At 36.1% G+C, this 24,219-nt stretch overlaps 1 protein-coding gene across 1 annotated transcript in view; it reads right to left on the reverse strand.

Annotated features, from left to right (window-relative positions):
• MS3_00006102 (uncharacterized protein) overlaps window positions 1-24,219 on the reverse strand; it is a 40,700-nt gene that overhangs the window by 5,091 nt on the left and 11,390 nt on the right. Inside the window, exon 2 of the mRNA XM_051214210.1 lies at window positions 18,003-19,666. Within this exon, the coding sequence (XP_051067357.1) occupies window positions 18,003-19,666 (1,664 nt within the window). The remainder of the gene's footprint in view (window positions 1-18,002; window positions 19,667-24,219) is intronic.

Raw genomic sequence — 24,219 nt, forward strand, 5'->3', positions numbered from 1 at the left:
GCATATGACATTGATCACCACCCAGTGATCAACCAATTGTAAATTTCATGGTATATCAAGGAAGTGGAAAAAATGAAGTCAGTCATAAAAGTTAATGTTTTATTCAACTTTCAAGAATATCATGATATTTTTGGATACAGTCTAGAACTATACTGTAAATAAATGTGGAACTAATCGTCAATAGTGGGTTGTATCCGGTCGTGCACAGACATAATCGTAACATTGCGGATCATCGTTGAATAATCAACTGAATGGAACACATCACCATACATCAACTTCCTTGACTATCAAAATGCATTTGATAGTGTGGACAGGAGAACATTATGGAATACCTATGGAGTACCTGAGAAAATCGTCAACATTATATGGAATTCGTACGACAAACTGTAGTGTAAAGACGTGCATGGAAGACAGCTGACAGATACATTACAATATTACATGCCAAGAAATATCAAACAAGTATTCCACTTTTTTATTTAGAAGCTACTCAGAAATAAAACTTATCAAGGCTGGAACGGGAACATGTTAATCCCTGAAAGGTATCATGTAAGTAAACTTCTTCAGGGTTATAATCGAAATCAAAATCTGTAAAGAGGTATATCATGTTTAACAGTCTGATCAAATCTGTACTGTGCTAATTCAATCATATTCGGATGTTGCCTTTATAAGTGGAATAACATAAGTCAGTTCGTTATATGTGAATCATGTGAAAAGTTCACAATGTGAAAACAAACAAATGAAGTGTGTGTGTGTATGTGAATGTCTATGTAAGTTTAAGTTATTAATAGTTGATATGATGTGCTAATTTGTTTTTCTATGAACATTTCGGAGAGCATTAAACTAACAAAGAAAATAGAAACTAGCGACCTCAGAAAGGATAGTATTGAACTAGCAGCTACATGGCAAATATTCGTTAACAATTAATTGAACCCATTCTCGATCCAACCTGTTTATTTCACATGCATCGTTATTCTGACTGAAATTAATGTGGTCTGTTATAGCAATGAACAATTATGTATTTGACTGATTGAAATCATTAGTCAATTGAAGCTAGACCACCATGGAAAACCTGGACGGCCGTTTCATCCTAGTATGGGACTCATCAACAGTGCGCATCCACGACCCCACATCCCACGAGATTCGAACCCAGGACCTATCAGTCTTAACCAACTAGACCACTGAACCGGCATCCGACGGTGTTATAGTGACTCACGTGCAATTGAGTTTAGTTCAGTCAAGGTCTTTTGTTGACCTATTTAATGGACAAAGTCATCCATGATATAACAACTTGTTGTACTATCATTATTATTATGCTTGTATGAAACACATATGCTTGAACATTGTTTAGCGCCTACGCATGTATTCATTCTGCTAGCTTCATTATTAACTGCTTAGTCTATTCGCTGACTCATCCATTTTCCTATACATATATATATATATATGTGTACATTTGCACCCATTTACTACTACTACTACTACTACTACAACTACTGCTAATGCTACAATCGTAGTTCGCTTGCTCATTCATTTTGCCTCTCTGCTGTCTGGTCCGAATTATCTGCTAAATAAACTGTAGTAGCTGCTTCTTTTTGCCTTCTGATTTCAAACATCGTTGAAGATTATACGACAATGGTTCGAGGGTGATTAATTATCGAAGCACAGCCACTACAGAATTGGTAATCCCGACGTGAGAACGGGAAGCGAATTTCGGTGAAATAATCAAATCCCAGAAATCCGATTCTTTTCATCTCAATTTGGATTATCAAATGAACTATAATTACAACTGTGGATTTATATTATTATTTTAATTACACTTACATTATTTCGCAAACATTATTAAACGTGACGATTATAATCATAATAAATAACAATTATCCATAAACAATTGATATATTGGTGCAATTTAGTAAGTCTGTTCCATTTTATAAATTGTGCCATTTTTTTATTATCATTGTTTTTGCCCGTCTATTCTTCCTTGTGACTGTTAAATTATTTTCGTGTGCTACTTAATTTTTATAAGCATGTCTTATGAAAACACAGTTTCAAGCGTACAGCAAGCCTCGTCCGTGTGGTCTCTTAACCTCCCTGCCCCTTCTTTTAAAATCGTAGACCCAAAACTTTGGTTTATAAGACTTGAAAATTATTTTCTCGCTAACCGCATTCTTTTGCAAAAGGATAAGTTCGGCCTGACAAGCATACTACTCCCAGACGAAGTAGCTGACAGCGTTCGAGAGGCACTAGCAAAACCAGACACAGAAAAACCATACGACGTGCTAAAAGAGGCAGTAATTAAAACTCTCTCTCTCAGTGACCAACAAGCCGTCGAACAACTTCTTAACCAAGTACAAATGGGAGATAGAACCCAATCACAACTAAAAAATTATATGAAAAGTCTACTTGGCGATAGACACATTGACAATAATCTCTTTTATCAACTGTGGCTCCGCCGACTCCCTACAAATATACAGCAGATCCTAGTTGTGGGAGATACGGATGCTGATCTAGACAATATAGCAAAGATAGCCGATAGAATATACGAAAGAAGCAAGCAAGCAAGCCCTCCACTACACAACATGACGGTAGACGATAGACTTGATACTCTACAGAAGGAAATAAATGTTTTATGCCGCAAACTCTCAGAGTTAACGCAGAGAGAAAAGCCACGAAGGTCATCGCGAGATCGCTCGCGTGAAAGGAACCGGTCAACTTCTAGACGACGCACAACTCCCGCGATATGTTGGTATCATCAGATGTTCGGCTACAGGGCTAGAAAGTGCCTACAACCTTGTAGATTTAACAGGGCTAGTAACCGATACCCACGAGTATAAATGGCAACGGCATCAACACACATAATGCCTGAAAATAGTCGCCTCTTTTATATACAAGACCGAACCACTGGCGCACAATTCTTAGTTGACACTGGAGCGGAAATTAGCGTAGTACCTCCATTTAACGAGGAAAGAAAAAACGTTAATCCGTCATTAGTGCTAAGAGCAGCAAACAAATCAGATAATAAGACATATGGCAAACGGAAATTGTCCCTAGATTTTGGACGTGGCGCTTCATACCGCTGGAACTTTGTTATAGCAGACGTATCAATACCCATAATACGTATAGATTTCCTATGTAACTTTGACCTGCTAGTAGACTCTCGACGACACAGACTTATAAACGTCAGTCAAACCACTTCGATAAGAGGAATACTTACGGAAGCCGTTTCAATGAACCTTGTGATAAATAAAAGTCGCAATTATCCATATAAATTGTTGTTAAAGGAGTTCCCTGAACTCGTAAAAGTAGCATACAATAAAGCGGATCTCAAACATTCTATTCAGCACCACATAGTAACGAATGGTCCACCAATCAATGCAAGACCAAGAAGGTTAGATCCCAAAAGACTAGCCATCGCAAAACAAGAATTCGACAAGCTAATGAGGCTAGGCATTATAAGGCCATCGAGCAGCCCGTGGGCATCCCCGCTACATATGGCCCCGAAAAAGAATGGAGAGGTTAGGCCATGTGGAGATTACAGAGCACTGAACAAACAAACAGTCGCTGACAGATACCTTATACCGCACATCCATGATTTCACCTACAGTATAGAGGGCACTACTATCTCCTCGAAGATCGACTTAGTCAGAGCATACTACCACATCCCTGTTGCCCCACAAGACATACCGAAGACAGCAGTAACAACCCCATTTGGGCTATATGAATTCCTGCGTATGCCTTTTGGACTGACTAACGTGGCACAAACCTTTCAGCGGTTTATCGACCAGGTCATTAGAGGTTTACCTGGGGTATACACGTATATCGACAATTTATTAGTAGCTAGCACCACTAAAGATGAGCATATACAACAACTACGGCAATTATTTATGCGACTCAGAGAACATGGCATTTCTATAAATATTGAGAAGTGTGAATTCGGAAAAGAATCTTTACAGTTCCTAGGTCACAATATAACTTCTCAAGGCATCACACCAATAGCAACAGAAGACGACGCCATTAGGAATTATCCGCTACCCGACTCATGGGAAAAGTTACGCCGATTTCTCGGGTTAATAAATTATTACAGACGATTTATCCCGAATTGTGCGTCAATAATGCAACCATTAACAGATGCGTTACGCGGACACGCACGGACATTCCAATTATCACCAGACGCGATCCAAGCATTCGAGCACGCTAAAAAAGCACTAAATAAAAAAGTGACACTAAACAGACGAAAGAGCGAAACACCGTTAGCTATCATGACGGATGCATCAGACGTAGCGGTAGGAGCCGTTTTACAACAGTTAGTAAATGGCATATGGGAACCGCTCTCATTTTTTTCGAAAAGACTGAATCCGACACAAACAAGATATAGTACTTTCGGAAGAGAACTCCTAGCGATTTACTTGGCAATAAAACATTTCCGACATATGATTGAAGGTACCATTTTCACAGTATATACAGACCATAAACCCTCACAAAAGCATTAAACGCCAAACAGGACAACTACTCGCCAAGGGAAATCCGACAATTAGGATTTATTTCCCAATTCACGTCCAACATACAGTATATCAAAGGTAATAGTAACGAAGTAGCAGACGCGTTATCCAGGACGATGGTCAACGCTCTCATCCAGTCTGAAATCGATTATCACAAGTTAGCAGCATTACAAAATATCGACGTCGAGTTAAACAGACTAAGGTCTACCAATACAACCTCGTTAGTTCTCAAAGAAACTCCATTGGAAGAAGTAAGCATCACCTGCGATATTTCTACAGGTCAACCAAGACCATTTATTCCAAAGCCGCTAAGGCGAAACATTTTCGAAGCCATGCACAATATTTCGCATCCCGGAATAAAGGCCACCATCAAACTAATCAGCGAACGTTTTGTATGGCCAAGTATGAATCGGGATATTCGTAATTGGACGCAAGCGTGTATAAAATGCCAGAGAGTTAAGATACATCGCCACACCAGTTCCGCAGTAGGTCATTTCCGTCATCCCGATAACAGATTCGAGCACGTACATATCGATATTATAGGACCACTGCCGGTTTCGAATGGCTTCAGTTACATTTTCACTTGCATTGATAGATTCACACGATGACCTGTAGCTGTGCCCATAAAAGATATTACAGCCGAAACTCGCAAAAACCCTAGTAGAGCATTGGATTTCCCATTATGGTGTACCTACTAATATCACAACCGATAAAGGAGCTCAATTCGAAAGCCTCCTCTTCCAACAACTCACAGAACTACTCGGAATCAAACGAATTCGCACAACATCCTACCATCCGATGTCGAATGGTATGGTAGAGAGATTGCATCGGCAACTTAGAGCTTCTCTTACAGCTGTCATCAGCAATAACGATTGGGCCAGCAAGCTACCGTTAGTCATGTTGAGCTTAAGATCAACAATCAAACAAGATATAGAATGCTGCCCAGCAGAATTGGTTTATGGAACCACACTACGTCTGCCAGGAGAGTTTTTCACCTCAGGTAAAAACGTTCCAACTGATATAGCGGACTATGTACAGCGTCTTAAGCAGCATATGAGTAGTCTAAGGATAACGCTTCCGAGACAACATCAACGCCGTATGTACATACCCAAACAACTAAGTGACAGTACCCATGTGTTTATCAGAAGGGATAATGTGCAACGTCCCTTACAACCGGCCTACGATGGTCCATTTAAGGTGATTAAAAGAGACGACAAAACTATTGCGGTAGACAAAGCTGGAAAAACGGATGTAATTAGCATCGACCGAGTCAAACCAGCTTTCATCGAAGCCTACGATCAGCCAGTACATACAGATACTGCGAAAACCGTTGAATAATCGAAACGTCAGTTCCAATCATCAACGACATCGACGAACACAAACAAAGAGAATCCAGTAACCACAAAGTCTGGTCGAAGGGTAAGATGGCCCCAACGTTATGTCGCTGCAATCTTCTATTAATAATTTTCTACCATTTTAAAATATTAATTATAACTTCCACTTCATTGTATAAACATGCATTACTAAGTTCATGTTATACATATCTTATGTACCCCTACACTTACACGTATAATTTTTATTTAAAATGTAAAGCAATACCGCATTCCTTCTATTTATTGCTATTATTTTATATAACCTCACGGACAGGCACAAACCAAATGTACAGCACACACTAACTTCATCTTAATTTTGTACAAACCATTTTGTTTCAAACGATTGTAACTACCCTACTCAGTTTGCTATTTTTTTGTGCAAACACAGACATTTTTCCATATATCTTTGTTTGCAGGGGGGAGCTATTATAGTGACTCACGTGCAATTGAGTTTAGTTCAGTCAAGGTCTTTTGTTGACCTATTTAATGGACAAAGTCATCCATGATATAACAACTTGTTGTACTATCATTATTATTATGCTTGTATGAAACACATATGCTTGAACATTGTTTAGCGCCTACGCATGTATTCATTCTGCTAGCTTCATTATTAACTGCTTAGTCTATTCGCTGACTCATCCATTTTCCTATACATATATATATATATATGTGTACATTTGCACCCATTTACTACTACTACTACTACTACTACAACTACTGCTAATGCTACAATCGTAGTTCGCTTGCTCATTCATTTTGCCTCTCTGCTGTCTGGTCCGAATTATCTGCTAAATAAACTGTAGTAGCTGCTTCTTTTTGCCTTCTGATTTCAAACATCGTTGAAGATTATACGACAATGGTTCGAGGGTGATTAATTATCGAAGCACAGCCACTACAGTGTTAATGTCTCACTTCAACCAATCCACGAAGTTGCGCCAACGTACACCATTGTCTTCAGTGAGTGTATTTGATGATTATCATTTTACGTGCACATCGGTTATTCAGAAACAACTTTTTCAACCTTCAACTTGCACTTTTATTTTTCCTTCATAGAAAAACAAATTAGCACATCATATCAACTATTAATAACTTAAACTTACATAGACATTCACATACACACACACACTTCATTTGTTTGTTTTCACATTGTGAACTTTTCACATGATTCACATATAACGAACTGACTTATGTTATTCCACTTATAAAGGCAACTTCCGAATATGATTGAATTAGCACAGTACAGATTTGATCAGACTGTTAAACATGATATACCTCTTTACTGATTTTTATTTTGATTATTACCCTGAAGTGCGAACAAGTTAGCTGGATGAAATGTTGAAACTATTTAAATATCAATCTCTGAGATTATTTCAGATATAATTGTCACATATAACGACGTCCCTATACTCGGCGCCCAATTTTTGTCAAACAATTTGTTCTAATATTGACAAATATTCGTATAAGTATACTAAGGTTTATTGAAGCCTTAGCTATACGAAAATTCTGCCACTTTACCTGTTAAAAACACATTGTTCTCACATTAAACCTAACTTGGTAATATTAGCTTTTCATCCTGCATGATGAGTTTTCCCATTGTTTTTCATGTCGGGTTCTTTATTATCTTTGTTTCCTAATAACCTCCATTTTCGGTCTCGTTAACCTTTTAATTTTTCGCATATAAATATTCTTAACAAGTATGTGTGTTTAAAGGTGAGATTGTTCGAAATGTATTGCGTTAATATATCCATATAGTTGAAGTCATGAATCCATTGAAGCTAGACCATCATGGAAAACCTGGAAGCACTGGATGGCCGTTTCGTCCTAGCATGGGACTCATCAGCAGCGCGCATCCACGATCCCGCCTCCCCCCGCGATATTCGAACCCAGGACTTATCGGTCTCGCGCGCGAGCGCTTAACCTCTAGACCATTGAGTCGGCATACAACGGTGTTAATGTCTAACTTCAACCAATCCACGAAGTTGCGCCACCGTACACCATTGTCTTCAGTGGGCTGATATCTCATGACAGACCTGGTTGAACTCCACTGGTAACGGCTTCTCACTAGAACTCCAGTAGTATCTCTTGAAGTCAGTCACTAGTGAGCAGATGATTATTATCAGAAGGGGTTTTGTGGAGCTAGACCACAGTGGCAAAACTTTAACTGATTAGTGAATTCAACGAATAAAAATACAGTACACAAAAACAATGTGATAATCACTCTAGATAATAAATCAGTATTACCAGGGTAGGTTAAAGGTAAGAACAAATTGTCTTTGAATACATAAATAGGGTTCCAGTTTATTTATTACCAAAGCTTCAATAAACCTTATTATATATACCCTTGAAATTATGAGAGTCCATCACAAATTTAGTCGAAATCTATCTCAATTTAAAAAACCACGCCACTGTTTACTGTTACAGATATTTTTTTTAAAATACCACATTACAATGTGTATAATTAACTGCAATTATCATTAAGATAACTTTTATTAACATAAACAAAAATCCAGTCTCATTTCATCCCTTGATTTCATTATAGCGGCGTAGATTATAATACTATGTTTACTTAATGATATTGAATGTGTTTTTTTAGATAAACTTACTACAAAATGGTTGATTTATAACCAAGTGGTTTCATATTGATTGAATTGACATAGCTTCTCCTGAAACTTTTTTTGGTAAATGTATTAATGTTTAAACAATAGGTCAGATTTCCGTAATTAATCGGCATTGTTTAATCAGTCATGCGTTAGTAACAATAATCAGAAATCTTTGAACTTGATAACATGGTTTATATTATGTGCATCGATACCGGTAGAAAGGAATTGAGACTAGTATTACATACTGTTGAATGGTTACCTGGTATCACTGAACTATTTCGATTTTCAGCTGATTTTCTGTTTAACTAATAAGATATGAGATGGGTTATTATTCAATAGTCCATGAGTGTAACTATGATTTAATAAGTTCTTTAAATCAATGTTCTTCTTATGTATATACACTAGTGGGTTCGAAATTCTTAGTTATAAAAACGTTTACCAGTATTAAAAAGATAAGAATGAGCTTAAAAACAACATTTTATGATTCATAGAAGTGCAATTCTAAACAGATGTAGAAAATTTAAAGTTCAAATATAAAGTCACAGTGGGTACTTTATGTATCTAAGGTGACAATACAAATCATCAAAACGATAATTAAGAAAATCTCTGCGTAAGAAACTTGTACACTACTTATTGGACTACTGATTTTTAATGACAGCGGTACGATTTTCAAAGTATAAAGACGATATTACAAACGTAATATTATAAAAGATCATACGTGTCTAGCTTCAGGTAGATTTCCTACTTGTCTAAGTGGTCAAGCTCACAATTTAATAAGACCCTCAAATGTTGTCAGTTTCTGATTTAATGATGTTTAGTTTTCTAGCGGTTGATATACATGATAACACCCACTATCAGGATTTATGTTGTAAACTTAATTAAAGTGTAACAAGTAGAAAGTAGATAGAACAGTCAATAAAGTTATCAAAATAATAAATAATTACTCTTGAAATAGTCATGATGTAAATCTCAACAGTATGAAATTCATTATGAAACTGAATATCATTTGACTGGGGATAATGACAGATCTTGTTAAGTATATGCATTTTCAAGATAAAAACGTTGACACTTCCATAGAGTAATATATTTCTCTCTATGAAACTATTTTGATTTTAAACGATTTTTATTATTTATTTACTTAAACACATAAACATTGATACAAGAGGGCACCAAATAGATACGCGCTACATAAATCACTCGGTTTGTGTGGGGGCTGTGATACTGGCCGGGTGCCCAAATCGAAGCAGGTGGTTTTCTTAGGAAGTCATGCACGGAGCCTTCGACCTAAAGGTCTGATCCAGAAAGCAGTGGAGCAACGTCACGAAGTGTAGTTCCATGGTGGCCGATGACCTACAATTGGTTTATACGCCATTTGTTCCTTGAGGATCCTGGAGCCCATATGCACCATTGATTTGGAATCAGAGTTTTCCAACTTCCCTAGGTGGACTCTCCGTATCCACCAACCTGGTTAAAGTGTCGGACATTCCCTTTTAGTCCTCTCAATTCCATAAAGAACAACACCACCACCGCGAGAAGGCTCTGAACAGAACTTTCCTAGCAGCGGTTGTATGCACGTGGCCATATGAGAGCATTTTTCGAAGGAGTGCTGACTCTCTCCACTCTCGACCGTGCCAGGGTATTTGAGGATTTTATACTCTTCATAATTTGCCTTTACTAAATTATATGTACATGTAAAATTAGTTATATTACAGGACACAAACACATTCTATTCGACATATTTCAAAGAATCCATATCTCCAAAGTGAAACCGATGTACATCTTTTGACTACATGCCACGCATGACATTGTTGTGAGTAACTTTAGATTAAGCGTTCGCGCGCGAGACTGAAGGCTCTGGTTTCGAATCCCGCGAGCGGGATCGTGGATGCTCACTGCTGAGGAGTGCCGCAACAGGACGAAACGGCCGTCCAGTGCTTTCAGGTTTTTAATGGTGGTCTAACATCATTCGGTTCATGATCAAAAGTGATTTTAGTGTTAGCTCCGTACTTGTTGAAACCTTACCGCCAGAGACGGTTATCTGTGGGATAACACGGAGCGTGAATTTTTAGGGTCGACCTCTTCTAACCCCATCCCTCCATGTGGGAAGGCAGCATCGCTGTCATGCTGGTTGTCTGAAAGAAACGCCTTACTGCTATCACACCTCTGTACAGTCAACAGTACAACTTTGCCTTCGGACCATGGGTTTGCTTCTCCTAGTCTTCCCGTTCTTCAATCGACCTGTCTGACATGGTAGGACCTTGGGGAGCGATTGCTCCAGCCAGTATAATCCGATTGGTTCAACACGATATTCAAGCCCGACCATCACGTCAAGTTAGAAACAACAGTCGGGACTATATTTCATATTATAATGTTCTATGTTTAAATGCCCTTAAAAACAGATAGAGTTTAAAATAGATTATTCCTGATATCAAACATTTAACCGCCTAAATTTATGTTAGGCCCATTTCACTATTATATACATATACACATACATATATTTCAGACATCAATGATATAAGTACAAACTTATAGTAAGTTTATATTAGTACATATATGGTAAATAAATTATATTATATGTAAATTCTTACATATATATATTACATAAGAAAAGAATGAACTTATAAGGACATGAGAGAAACTATGAGATACATTTAAATGACATTGTTCATTATTTTACTTAGTAACAAGTCTATTTTAACTTATAAAATAAAGAAAAAATGATCAAGAATATAACTATGAAAGTTATCAAAATTGATTAGAGTATAATGTTTACATTGATAAATAGTAAGTATTCATTGAAGTGTAATTTACTTTTATGAACTGATATTGATTAGGAAGTAATTGGACACTTGAGAAGTATGAAAGGATTATCTATTAGTGATAAATTTTGATCTCATTCGAAATCGAATCAAAGATATCCTATTGTTTGAAATTAGAATGTCAAGAATGAAACTTTAGTGGGGGCTCCTTTATTTGTCGTTGTTTAGATTGAACGATGTTGTCGAATGGGCTCTCCACTTTAGTAGCCCGTGGATCTGACTTCAAGATGATTGTAATGAATGTTTGTTATCGCCTATCCTCGTATAAAATCATCGACTTAAATCGCGTTAGTCAATAACGGAATTAAATAAGTCGAATAACGAGAATGGACTTTTAAATACATATATTTTGTATATAAACTGAATGGAATAGAAAGAAGAGAAAGGACGCAGAGTGGAGATGGCTGGTAAGCCAACTCCCTTTTTACCAAGCGTTAATCAATATTCATAGTTACACAAAAGTAAGTTACAGACATACGATGAGTAATGGGAGAAGAAATGTACACACACCTACGCGCTCATATGAAAACAGTCGAAACTGATCACAATTGATTGATCACTGGGTGGTGATCAATGTCATGTGTGTCAAGTCCTTATTTAGTGAAGATCGAATGCTATCGACCATGTTGCAATGTGGCCACCAGTCTAGGTGACTCGACACTGCGGGCACTATATATTGAGATTAGATGGTGGTTGGAGGTAGTCTACAGGAAACCCTGGATCCGGATTTCGTGCTACTTAGCACTCGTCAGCAAGGTGTACCTGTAATCTTGAGGGAACTGGTGCTCCCTGGCGGATTGTATCCCGTGTCACCCAGCTTCACAGTCAGAGACGTTACCACTGAGCTATCTGCGGCCCGGGATCGAATCTGCCAGGGAGCACCAGTTCCCTCAATATTACAGGTACACCTTGCTGACGAGTGCTAATTAGCACGAAACCCGGGTCCAGGATTTCCTGTCGACTACCTCCAACCACCATCTAGTCAAAATTGATAAGCGAATAAATAACAAGGTCAGAATGTGGCTCGAGTAGAATGGATAGAATGGGCTGTCCGAAAGCTAGAATAAGGTATATACGCTTAACATAACAACCGACACTACAAAACACCGATTACTATATATGCATTAAATGATGGTTGGTTAGGATTTAAAAATAAATAATATCAGATTCAAACATCATCATCTTAGATATTCTAATTCCGAAACCTAACAGGGTCATGGATGGGCACTACTATTTGGTAGTGATTTCACACTTATATGAAACAACTTTTCAATGGTTTATGGTTTTGAATATTAGTCTACAAAGAAAATTGCAATCAAACTCAATATTCTCAATAAACTTCAAATTCGCATAATGATTGATAATTGATGAAAATGATTAACTTTGGGGCATTAAATCTGTGATCATGTACTTTTAGCAATAAGCTATAATTAATTGAAACGGTGAGACTATAATTTATGGACGAACCAATCACGTATAAGATAACAAGTCTCGAATTTTAGCGCGAAATTCACTCATTCATTTGGATAAATAGAGTGTTGGCATAATAACTGATGTCAGTTCGTGATGAAAACCCTAAATCTAATTTCTAACCTTAATCATCAATTGTAAATCATAATTCTAATTCCTCACACAGGTCCACAATCCTCATTTGGTTCTAGTTATTTGGTGTGGCTCAAAGGTCATCCATAAATTATAGTCTCACCATTGAAACTTCTAAGACTGTCAAATTTTAAGCATAGCATAACAATATTTGATTTAATTAATAAATACAATAAACAAATTCATAAGTTTTCTAAATGATATGGTAGTATCTAGCACTGTGTCAAGCCCACATGGGTATTCTAGCTACCAGAGAGACTGATTTATTCGTTCTTTTAGAATCACATTTCGACCTTGATAATCATTCGCTTATTAAACTTGTTTTTATATGAACGTATGTGTATTAATTACTTACCCTATTCATTAAGTGTCCGTGTCCTATGTACAATGAGTCATAAATTATAGTCTCGCTGTGAACGCTTGAATCGATTTCCTGAGCTGTTCTAATAACCTCAGGATAACTTTACACAACCACTAGAACATGAGAGAAAAGGCGCGAAATACAGGAAGAACACTTCACTCCAAGTATGTATCATTGCTAAGGTTTGACTTGATAATTTCGAATAAATTGAGCATTGGGTAGATTGTTATAAATAAATAATATATTTGTAATATCCCGATGAGTAGAAAAATTAGATTTTCTGACGTTTCGTGACTTAGTGTAAGCCACTTCTTCAGAGAATAAATAACCAAATCAAAATTAACTCAAGTTTAATCCAAGATTAGTTTATGTACAGAAAATTTAGGGTATTTATAGCATTTCAGACTGCCTTGTGTTTCTAGAGGGTTCTGGAGCCCTACTCAACATAGTAGCAGAATAGGTAATCACCCATTCAGAAATGTGATACTTGACTCCTCACTTTCTAGATGTTTCCGAGAAACCTCTATTCAATGATAATTGGGTAGTGTTTCCCAACGTTTTCAGGACCTTTTTCTGGGTCTTGCCAACAATTAGTTTACTAATAACTAAGTAACTTAAACTTTGTATTAATGGATTACTAAGTAGTGGCCAATATCATACTTGTCTCTGATTGTCGATACTGTTTCTAATCAAGTTTGAAATATGACTACTAGTCTCAGTTAATCAGTTTTTAACTTTCAACAGGTCTCCCTGTTTTTTAATTATTTTGGTAATGAAAATGAACTACTTCTACTGAGTTGTTATTATAGAACACAGTAAAACAAGGTAGAATTCCTTCAATATATTTAATTGTAAACATGATGGATTATTAGAAGTATTTAAACTCTTGGTTGAATAAATAATAGTGAACATATTGCTATGATCGAATCTCTCAGCTTCTATTGTTAATATTAGATTTAAAATATTTCTTCATTTGGATGGACTACTTGTGTGGAAATTATTCTTAATTTGTGGGTAGGATTCATCACGGAGTAATTTTAGTGGAAGTAGCGTTAAAACCAGGGAGGACAGAACACCTGTTACAACTGGTTACGCGGTTCCTCAGACGTGTGCATCCATAACTTGGCCATTAGTTGGAACGAGGATCTTCAAGACAATCTCTAGTAAATCGCACATCTAAAGCCAACTTATCTATGTAAAAGCACTGTAACAAAATTATTACAGTGACTTAATTTTTGCATACTTGATAATGAATTCTTAAGGTTCTAATAGAAAGTTGTGGCTGGTAAGATTCAGACGTTTTAGGAGGACGGACCAATATGAACCAGTGATATTGGATGATCTTGAGGACTAATTGAAGTCCTGATGGCTTATTGGTTAACAATTTGGTGTAAAACCGAAATTTTCTGTGATTGATTCCTAAAGTGGTCATAGTCGGGTATTGTTAATAATTATGTCATGTGAACAAAAAATAGCCATTCAATTTCTTTTTTTTTTGGTTTTCAATGGTATTCTATTTTAGGTTAATAAACAATAAATGTCATCTAGAAATCAACTTATTAGTACTAGCTTAGTACCTAAAGTATTTCTTACGAAAATATTTTTTCTTAGATATCTTTATTTCTGTCATAACTGTGTCTGCAGATTAGATGGCATCGTATTATCCATCGGACCAAAGACGCGTAAACACGTAAGAACGGCCTAGAGTTCTGATTGGCCCCGCTTCCCTGTCTAGCCCAGGCAGTTGAGACCAGAACGTAAGTCTCAGCCTCTGAGATATGAATCGCTATATTTAAAGCATACTCTGTTTATATACTAATCAAGCAGACCACATCGTACCATAAAATAGAAAATAACATTTGACACGTGAAATAAGTATTGACCAGTAGGAAAATGATACCATCTCAAGTCCAAGAATAGCATTAGACTTAATAGGATAATTTTTGGGATATTTTTCTGAATACCCCAACAATTTCTTAACTCCGCCTGCAGCCCCTCTGTGGCTACTGCCGGTCCCAAGCCCGGATAAGGGGGTTGGGCATGGGGTTAGCGACCTCATTTCGTCGAAAACTGACTCGCTAAACAAAACGCTAACCAGAAAAAAATCTTTATTTCTTAAAAATATGATAAAATTTCTTAGAAACTTCAGTAGTCTATTCAATAGTCTTTATTTAGTTATTCAGTTTGTTTATTGTATACAATAAAACAATGAAAATACATATAACACTACATGAACTTCCGATAGTTATTGTCATTTGATGTGAGAAAAAAACATGACGCACACACACACACACACACAAACATACCTAAACACAAATTGTGTAACATCATATAGAGATGTACTTTAATCCCTTTTGTTTTAAATACAAAACTTTTTTAATTTTTGGTAGCAAATTTTACACTAAAAACACATCCTATGAAAAATATTACACAATGTATTTTGAGATGCTTGATAAGAATCCCAGGTTTTCTATGGTGATCTAGCTTCAATTGATTCATGAATTCAACTACGAAATATATTATATTATCCACAGAAACCCCTTCTAGGACTAATCAACATATGCTCACTAGTGACTGGCCTCAAGAGGTATTTCTAAAGTTGTAGTGAAAAGCAGTGATCAGTAGAGTTCAACCGGGTCTGTTGTGAGATAATAACTCACTGAAGATAATCGTGGATGTGTCCAGGGTTCGAGTCTCGCGAGGCCGGATCGTGGATATATATACTATGGTGTACCTGAGAAAATAGTCCACATCATATGGAATTCATATGACGAACTATACTTAGTCAGTAACAAAGTAGAACTTCGTACGTACGTACATCAGTTCGAGTTGCCATACCACATTAGCACAGAGATGCAGTTGTGATTCAAATTCCATAGTGATAGAGGTAGTAAAAGTATAAGCAGTAATCGGAAAGATTAGGGTTTGAAGATGTTATTCAAGGAGTATAATTCAGTGAAATAAATTTAGAAAGAGACAAAAAGTCACATGAAGAATTAAGTTTAGAATTCGGGAGAACACAAAGAACGGATGCACCTGCGCCATTGCAAACAATTTTGAGCCATGTCATCCAAGGTCTCTAACCATCGGTTGCTATCGTCTCGCGGATCCCAAGCAGATAGTCTGTACCTAACAACATGGCTCAGTCCACTTGTCAGTGACTTCATGGATTTGTGCCATGTTTTGGTCTGGTCGCCCCTAGCTTTCTCCCAATCTACTCCTATACCATTGAACATCGCACGTCGAGGCAGTTGGTGGTTGGGCATACGTAACACATGTTGCATGGAGGATAGCTGACAGATGTAGTGCAAGTGAGAACCGAAGTCAGATAAGGCTGTCCACTGTCTCTCTTTATCTTTCTTCTCGTAGTTGGCTGGATTGTGGAGACCCCCACATCGGAGGGAAAGCACAGAATACAATGGACAGCTCAGAATCAATGAGAAGATTTGGACTTCGCAGATGACCTAGCTATTCTATCACATACACAAGAGCAAATGCAGATGACGACAACCAGTATAGCAGCGGCCTCTCCAACAATAGGCCTCAACATAAATAAGGGAAAAATCAATATCCTCAAATACAACAAGGAGAACACCAACACAGACACACTTGAGGGAGATGCTCTGGTAGAGCTGGAAGCTTTCACGTATCTGTGTAGCATTATCAATGAACAAGGAGGATCGGATGCAGACGTAAAGGCAAGGATTGGCAAAGAAAGGACAGCATTCCTACAGTTGAAGAACATATGGAACTCAAAACTGTCAACCAATATCAAAGTCAAAATCTTCAATAGGACGTCAACATAATTCTACTGTACGAAGTTGAAATTTCGAGAACTACCATCACCATCATCAAAAAGGCACAGGTACTTATAAACAGTTGTCTACGTAAGATAATGAATGTCCGTTGACCAGATACTATCAGCACCAACCTACTATGGGAGAGAACAAACCAAATTTCATCTGAGAAGGAAATTAGGAAAAGACAATGAAAGTGGATAGGACACGCATTGAGGAAATTAACAAACTTCTTCATGAGGCAAGCGCTTACTTGGAATCCTGAAAGGAAACGGAAAAGAACAAGGCCAAAGAACACATTGCTCTGACAATTAGAAGCAGATATGAAAAAGATGAATAACAACTGGAACCAACTGGAAAGAAGTGATCAAGACAGAGTTGGGTAAAGAAGGTTGATGAGCAGCCTACGCTACTCCATGAGAGATTTTTTATTTCTATTTCAACACATAGATATTGGTACAAGGAGGCACCAAATAAATATGCGCCACACAAATCTCATTTGATATGTGTGAAGGCTGTGATACTATCCGGGTGCGCAAAGCGAAGCAGGTGGTTTCCACACCCGGAGCCTTCGACCTGAAGGTCTGATCCACAAGGCAGTGGAGCGAAATCAGGAGATTAATAATTGGTTTATACGTCATTTGTTCCTTGAGGATATTGGAGCCCATGTGCACCATTGGTTTGGAATCAGAGTTTTCCAACTCCCCTAGGTGGACTCTCTGTATCCACCAACCCGGTTAAAGTGCCGGACATTAACGTTTCATTCTCTCAGTTTCGTAAAAAACATCCCCGCCACGTGAAGGCAGTGAGTATGACTTCCCTGGCAGATACGCGTAGCAATGTGAGAGCATTTTTCAAGGGGAAGTGGACTCTCCCCACTCTCGACCGTACCAGGGCATTTGGGGGCCCATGAGAAATAACAGGCATAAATAATTTTTGTATATATTAGAAGCTTACTTTTTCTGTTTCCAATCGATTGACTACACGTAGAGGTAATTCTGATAATTCTCCATCATCATGAAATAAATTCACTGTTACTAATGGTGTTTTATTTTTATTTGAATTCATTTTAGGACTAGATATAGTACGTTTCAATGAATGTTTTATTGTATATTTATCATTCATTATTATACTATCTATAGGAGATTGATTTGATGAATAAGATGTTTTAGGTGATGATGAATCATTAGTATAATTGCATGAACCTAATGATGATGATCTTGATAATGAATTTAATGTAGTTAAAGATGAATAAGTAGATTCATCAGCAAAATGTACATGTTTGAAAGTATCCGATAATCTATTATAATTTAAATAATTTGTAATATCTATAAACTGATTATTATTATTATTATTATTGTTATTATTATTATTATTATTATTATTATTATTATTATTATTGTTATTATTAGAATGATTCTTATTCATGGTTTCATTGTCTAATTCATTCTCATAATTACTATTATTATTATTGTTATTATCATTATTATCTTGATCTTTATTATCCATCTCATTACTTGTTAAGGTTTGTTGTATCCATTTACCTAAATGACAATGTGTATCTTTATAGAATGGATGATATTTAAGTTTTTCAAATGGTGATATTAATTTCCATTTATTTCTTGTATTTAACATAATTGATGTGCTTGGTAAATTGGAATATTTATAATCTGTTTGATTGAATTGTTGTTGTCGATATGATAATGATGATGATGATGCTGATGTTGACGCTGATGTTGATGATGATGATGATGCTGATGACAATGACATTAACTCTGATGTTGTTGATGATATTGGTTGAGTTATACATTCAAGTGATGGTACACAATTCAATGTATATAAACAACATATATTACCAGTTGTTAAAGAATGTTTAATATATGATGATTGTAATTTTATGTTAGATAATTGACATGAAAGTTTATTGATATCATTCCTTATTTGATTATGAATTGATTTTGAACATGGATTATAATCATAATGATAATGAATATGTGAACATTTATGTATAAAATTATGCATATTATAAGGATGAAATAAACAACTCTCAGAATGATATTTTCGAGATAATAATATTTGTATATTATCATTAGGTTGATTTGAATGGTCAATCATTTGTCCTGTATCTAATCTTTCTACTTTTAACAGATTATTGAATGGATCATGAGTAGATTGAGATTGACATGGACAATTTTGTTGATGTTGATGATGATACTGCTTTTGCTTCTGATGATGACGATGATGATGATGATGACGAGGATTATAATGATGATGATGATTATTATGATTATGATCATAATTTATAAAAGACATATGAATATGTTTCGATTCAATTCGTTGAGATTTCAATGATGAACGTGACCATATACTACGTAATCGTAAGATTAAATTTATACGAAATTTTTCAGTTTTACATGATTTTAACATTTTAGAATTTGACAAATTGATCATTGAGAATAATTTAAATTTACCAGTTGTATTAATTGCATTATCTTGTATTGAATTATTCATTGATTTATTAATTGAATCATTGGTTTTATTTGTTATGTAATTAGTTTGTACAATATAATCACATGGATATTTTTTATAATGATGATATTGTTTATCTACAGGAATCATTTCTATAGAATATGAGTAAATAAATATATGTATATATCTGAAGGGGGTTTATGGAGAATGCAGTAATTTCAATAGTTGAGATCATGAGTCAGTTGATGCTAGACCATCATGGAAAATCTGAAAGCACTGGACAGCTGTTTCGTCCTAGTATGGGACTCCTTATCAGTGCTTATCCACGATTTCACCTCGCGAGATTAGAATTCAGGATTTATCGGTCTCGCGCGCGAACGCTTAACCTCTAGAGCACAATTGCATGCCGGTTTAGTGGTCTATAGGTTAAGCGTTCGCGCGCGAGACCGATAGGTTCTGAATCCGAATCTCGTAAGGTGAGATCGTGGATGCTAAAGTTTGTGCTGATGATATCATTCAGAAGAACGATGAAAACCCCACGACCAAACCATCCAGCTCATAGAACAAAACCATATCAAAAAGATCGTGGATCAGCATTGCTGAGGAATCCTACAGTAGGACGAAACAGGCGTCCAGTGCTCTCAGGTCTTCCATAGTGGTCTAGCTTCAATTGACTCATGATCTCACCTATTAAAATGAATATATATAATACCTTCTATTAATATACAGTAATTAATATTTATTTATTATATTATTTACTACAATTATTATGCAGAGTTATTGAAACGAATGATGCACAAGATTGAAAGCAAAATCTATACAAAAGAGAGTTGACATTTAAATGACCACTGAATAATGATCAATATAATGTTTTTCTAGTTTGTTTTTTTTCTAAAAAAAATGTTTTTCAACTTCTATCGATCAATTACCTCAATGTAGTAAACATGATGTCCAGTCATTCAAACTAATGGTAACATTTCAATTTAATCAATGTAATCTAGTCATTACTAAAGGATTAGACAAATATGATGTTCGTTACTATTCATTCATCAATATTCTAACCATATGGGAGGTCATTTGTATCAAGTATAGTCTACTAAAAAAGTTTCAGTCTATGAAACTAGGTGATTCAGTATCGAATCCGATGAGGAATATTACTTCCTTCAATATACAAACTTTATAGATCACATTTATAATAACTGTCAACTATCATCATTGATCACAGACTGATTTCAGTAAGATAATCACTGACAATCACGGGAAACTAAACAGACGTTTCAGTCTAGTCTCAAAATTCTCTTGAAGTGACTAAGGTCCGAATTCATGAGTGTCGATCTCACAGTGACGACATTAGCTTTAGGCTATAGCACACTTCATTCATGGTGTATTTGAGATAAATTTATTTCATAAAATAGTGTATTCTTAGTTTGTTTCTGTTTTCGGTTGTTCTTTTTCTATACCTCGTATAGCATTCATATTTTCATATTACCATAGATTTCCGATTACTGGATGATTAGTTTAGATAAAGATTCAATGTAAAATACTTGTAAAGTATTTTCTCGCACTTTTTTGTTTCGATTATCAATTGAAATGATTTGTCAGAATTATTCTTCATAATTTCTCAGTCTTATAAACAACTAAGTTCATTTGATTTGTAGGAATTAGCAACACTATATTACTGTTCCGTCCTTGATCTGTACACCCAATAATATACAAGAGAGAACGTGTCTAGATCTAGATTAAGGCCTTGACACAAGAGGCTAGTCGGTTTAAGCTTGAGGTCAGAAACTTGGGAATCCGGATCCAGACCAACGACCTTGATCAGAGAGACGAAAACTATCCTATCACCTGGTTGGTTAACAAGCGAGAGAAAGACACAGAAGGAGAAGACGAGTCATCTGGAACACCACTCGATTTATCCTGAAGCCCGACTCAGATTTGTGTAAAAGATGATTAACATGACCATGACGTACAAATAATTAGAAAAATAAAATCAAGTCCGAACTGGGAATTAGTGTAGAAAAATAGAGTATTAAATGTTACATTTAAATAAGAATAGTTTTTGGACAGAAAAGAGTTTGGCAGTGAATCATACATCGAACGAAAACCTATGGTTTATAGAATAACCTATGGAGAAGACTAAATGTCATTATTTACCAAGCTTCGAACTAAATGAAGCAACGTCAGTCAGTGGTCATGTGTGCTGTTAGATGTATGAGGGGAGTTATCAATTCCCGGCTGCCCACATCTAAGAAGGGTTCTTCTGGAGGTACTTGAAAACGAAATTGGATTAAAGGTGGTCTTAGTGACCTGAGAGCGTGACCTCAGTGCCCAAGGGACAACTGATTGAGGTCGGTCACACAATACCTTTTTGTGAGCAGTTTTAATGCCAGCTCCGTACTTTTTGAGACCTCACCGCCAGAGACGGTTATCTGTGTGCATTTTTAGGGTTGACCTCTTCAAACCCCACCCCTTCTTGTGGAAAGGCAGCATCGCTGTCATGCTGGTTGTCTGAAAGAAACACCTTACTGCTATCACACCTCTGTACAGTCAACAGTACAACTTTGCCTTCGGATCTTGGGTTTGCTTCTCCTAGTCTTACCGCTCTTCAACCGACTTGTCTGGTATGGTAGGACCTGGAAGAAGGATTGTTCCAGCCAGTATAATCCGATTGGTTCAACACGATAGGCAAGCTCGACCACCACGTCAAGGTAGCGACAACGGTTGGGGTGAAATAACGTCCCAAAGAATAGCTTCCATTGTTTGTCATGGCCTCTTTATTTATCTGCTCACGTCAATTACCAATTGTTAAACTGATTAGCATGTCTTAAACCGATTGGGTTGTATATCAGTATTGAAATTCTATCTACGTTTTAATGAAATTTATTCATTCTTTAGACTAAATAATGAAGTACTCTAAGTGTTACAACTATGTAGACAACTTGATTTCTTAAAATTAGATAATAAATGATTGATTAGATGTAGAAATTTAAAATCACAGAAACGAACAATACGTTTGGCTTCCTGTTCATACTACTAATAAACCGTTAAATTACCTTTTAAGATATATGTTAGTTGACGATTTATTGGTCACTAAGTGGTGACCAGTTTCATGGAGTTCACATCCTTCTTTACTGCTGATAGAATTCTATCGATCAAGCCGCAATAAGACCACTAGTCTAAGTGATTCCATGTTGAGATGTAAGGGGTTGAATGTGAAGGCAATCGACAATAAATCCTGGACATCGGTTTCGTGTTATTTCACACTCATCAGTTCTACAAATTGAGCTTAGTTCTACTTAGAAGTAGTATTAAGTTTTACTGTTGTGACTTTAAGCCCGGTTAGCTATCATGTGATTTATCCGCCAATCGAAATACGACTTATACAATCATAGCACTGTGCCAAACCAATGACGTTCGACAGGTATGAGCAGCCTAGAGTCCCTATTAATTCTTTGTCCGCCTAGCCCGTTCACTTGAGTCCAGAACGCCGATAACAGCCTCTACCATGCGAATCATCTATTTCAAAACATACTTGGTTTATATACCAGTCAAACAGACTACACTACACCATAAAATAAGAAATAATATTTATACAAGATCAAGCCAAAAAGTGGTTGTGATTGTGGGAGACTGTAAATAATAGACTGAACATAACTTAAGAACAGTAAATCGTATAATAATATTCCATAGATCAAAATAAAGCTTATAATAAGATGAATATAGTTATACACGATCTATTTACTGAATAATTATACAATAAGAATATATAGATAATATTAGTCCACTAATAGTTCTCAGAAGTTACTCGTAATTTAATCTTCGCTAGAATATAACACTTACACTTTTAACCCTTTAAATACTTACATTTTAGCTCCTTCGTAGACGCATATATTATTTTGAATCTTAAGCGTCAAATGAAAACATGAAAGGAACTTTACTTCAAAGGTTAGGTTACATACATAAAACAAGTACTCGTCCTGGAATCCGGAGGTGTTTTTTGTTGTTGTGAAGAATGACCGATTATTACAAGTCAGTAAACGTAGAATGTGAATCTAACTTTCAATCTTAGTACTTTGAATATTTTCACTGTCAAAATTCACATGTTCCATACTGTATTATAAACTAAATCTATTACTTAAAAGTTGTCTACGTTACCTATCAAATAATTTTTAAGTAATTTTAACAAATTTTAGAATTATGATTGTTACGTGGCTACAAGTAGTTGGCAGAAAATTTTAAACTTACGCTTTGTGCTAGTTGGCACTCGTTAGTAACTTTCACTTACAATCTTGAAAGAATTTGTGGTGCTGATGAGATTTGAGCTTGGGTCTTGCAGCTTCCACAGTCTGAGATGTTATCTCTGAGCTGTTTCGGACAAAACTGACTTCCTGCAAGAATGAGATATTCAAGTTAACTGATCAGTGTGTAGTAACTAAGATCGTATATATTTGGTTTTTTAGTAGTGTTTGAATATCTATAGATTAAGTTACAGTGTATTCATTCGTCTAAGTGACTGGACATTTCATACACTATGTTGAGATACTGGCTTCATTGATTATATAATCACTTATATGTTGTACCATTGTGTCTTTATTCGATTGTATGAAAACTAAACATATGACGTCAATATATATCCTACTCGTAGACTGACACATTTTTATCTTAATCAATCACTATGGTTGATCTAAATGTAACTAAATTA

This window comes from Schistosoma haematobium, chromosome 2 (assembly GCF_000699445.3).
Source record: "Schistosoma haematobium chromosome 2, whole genome shotgun sequence".
In the NCBI taxonomy this organism is placed as follows: Eukaryota; Metazoa; Platyhelminthes; class Trematoda; order Strigeidida; family Schistosomatidae; genus Schistosoma; species Schistosoma haematobium.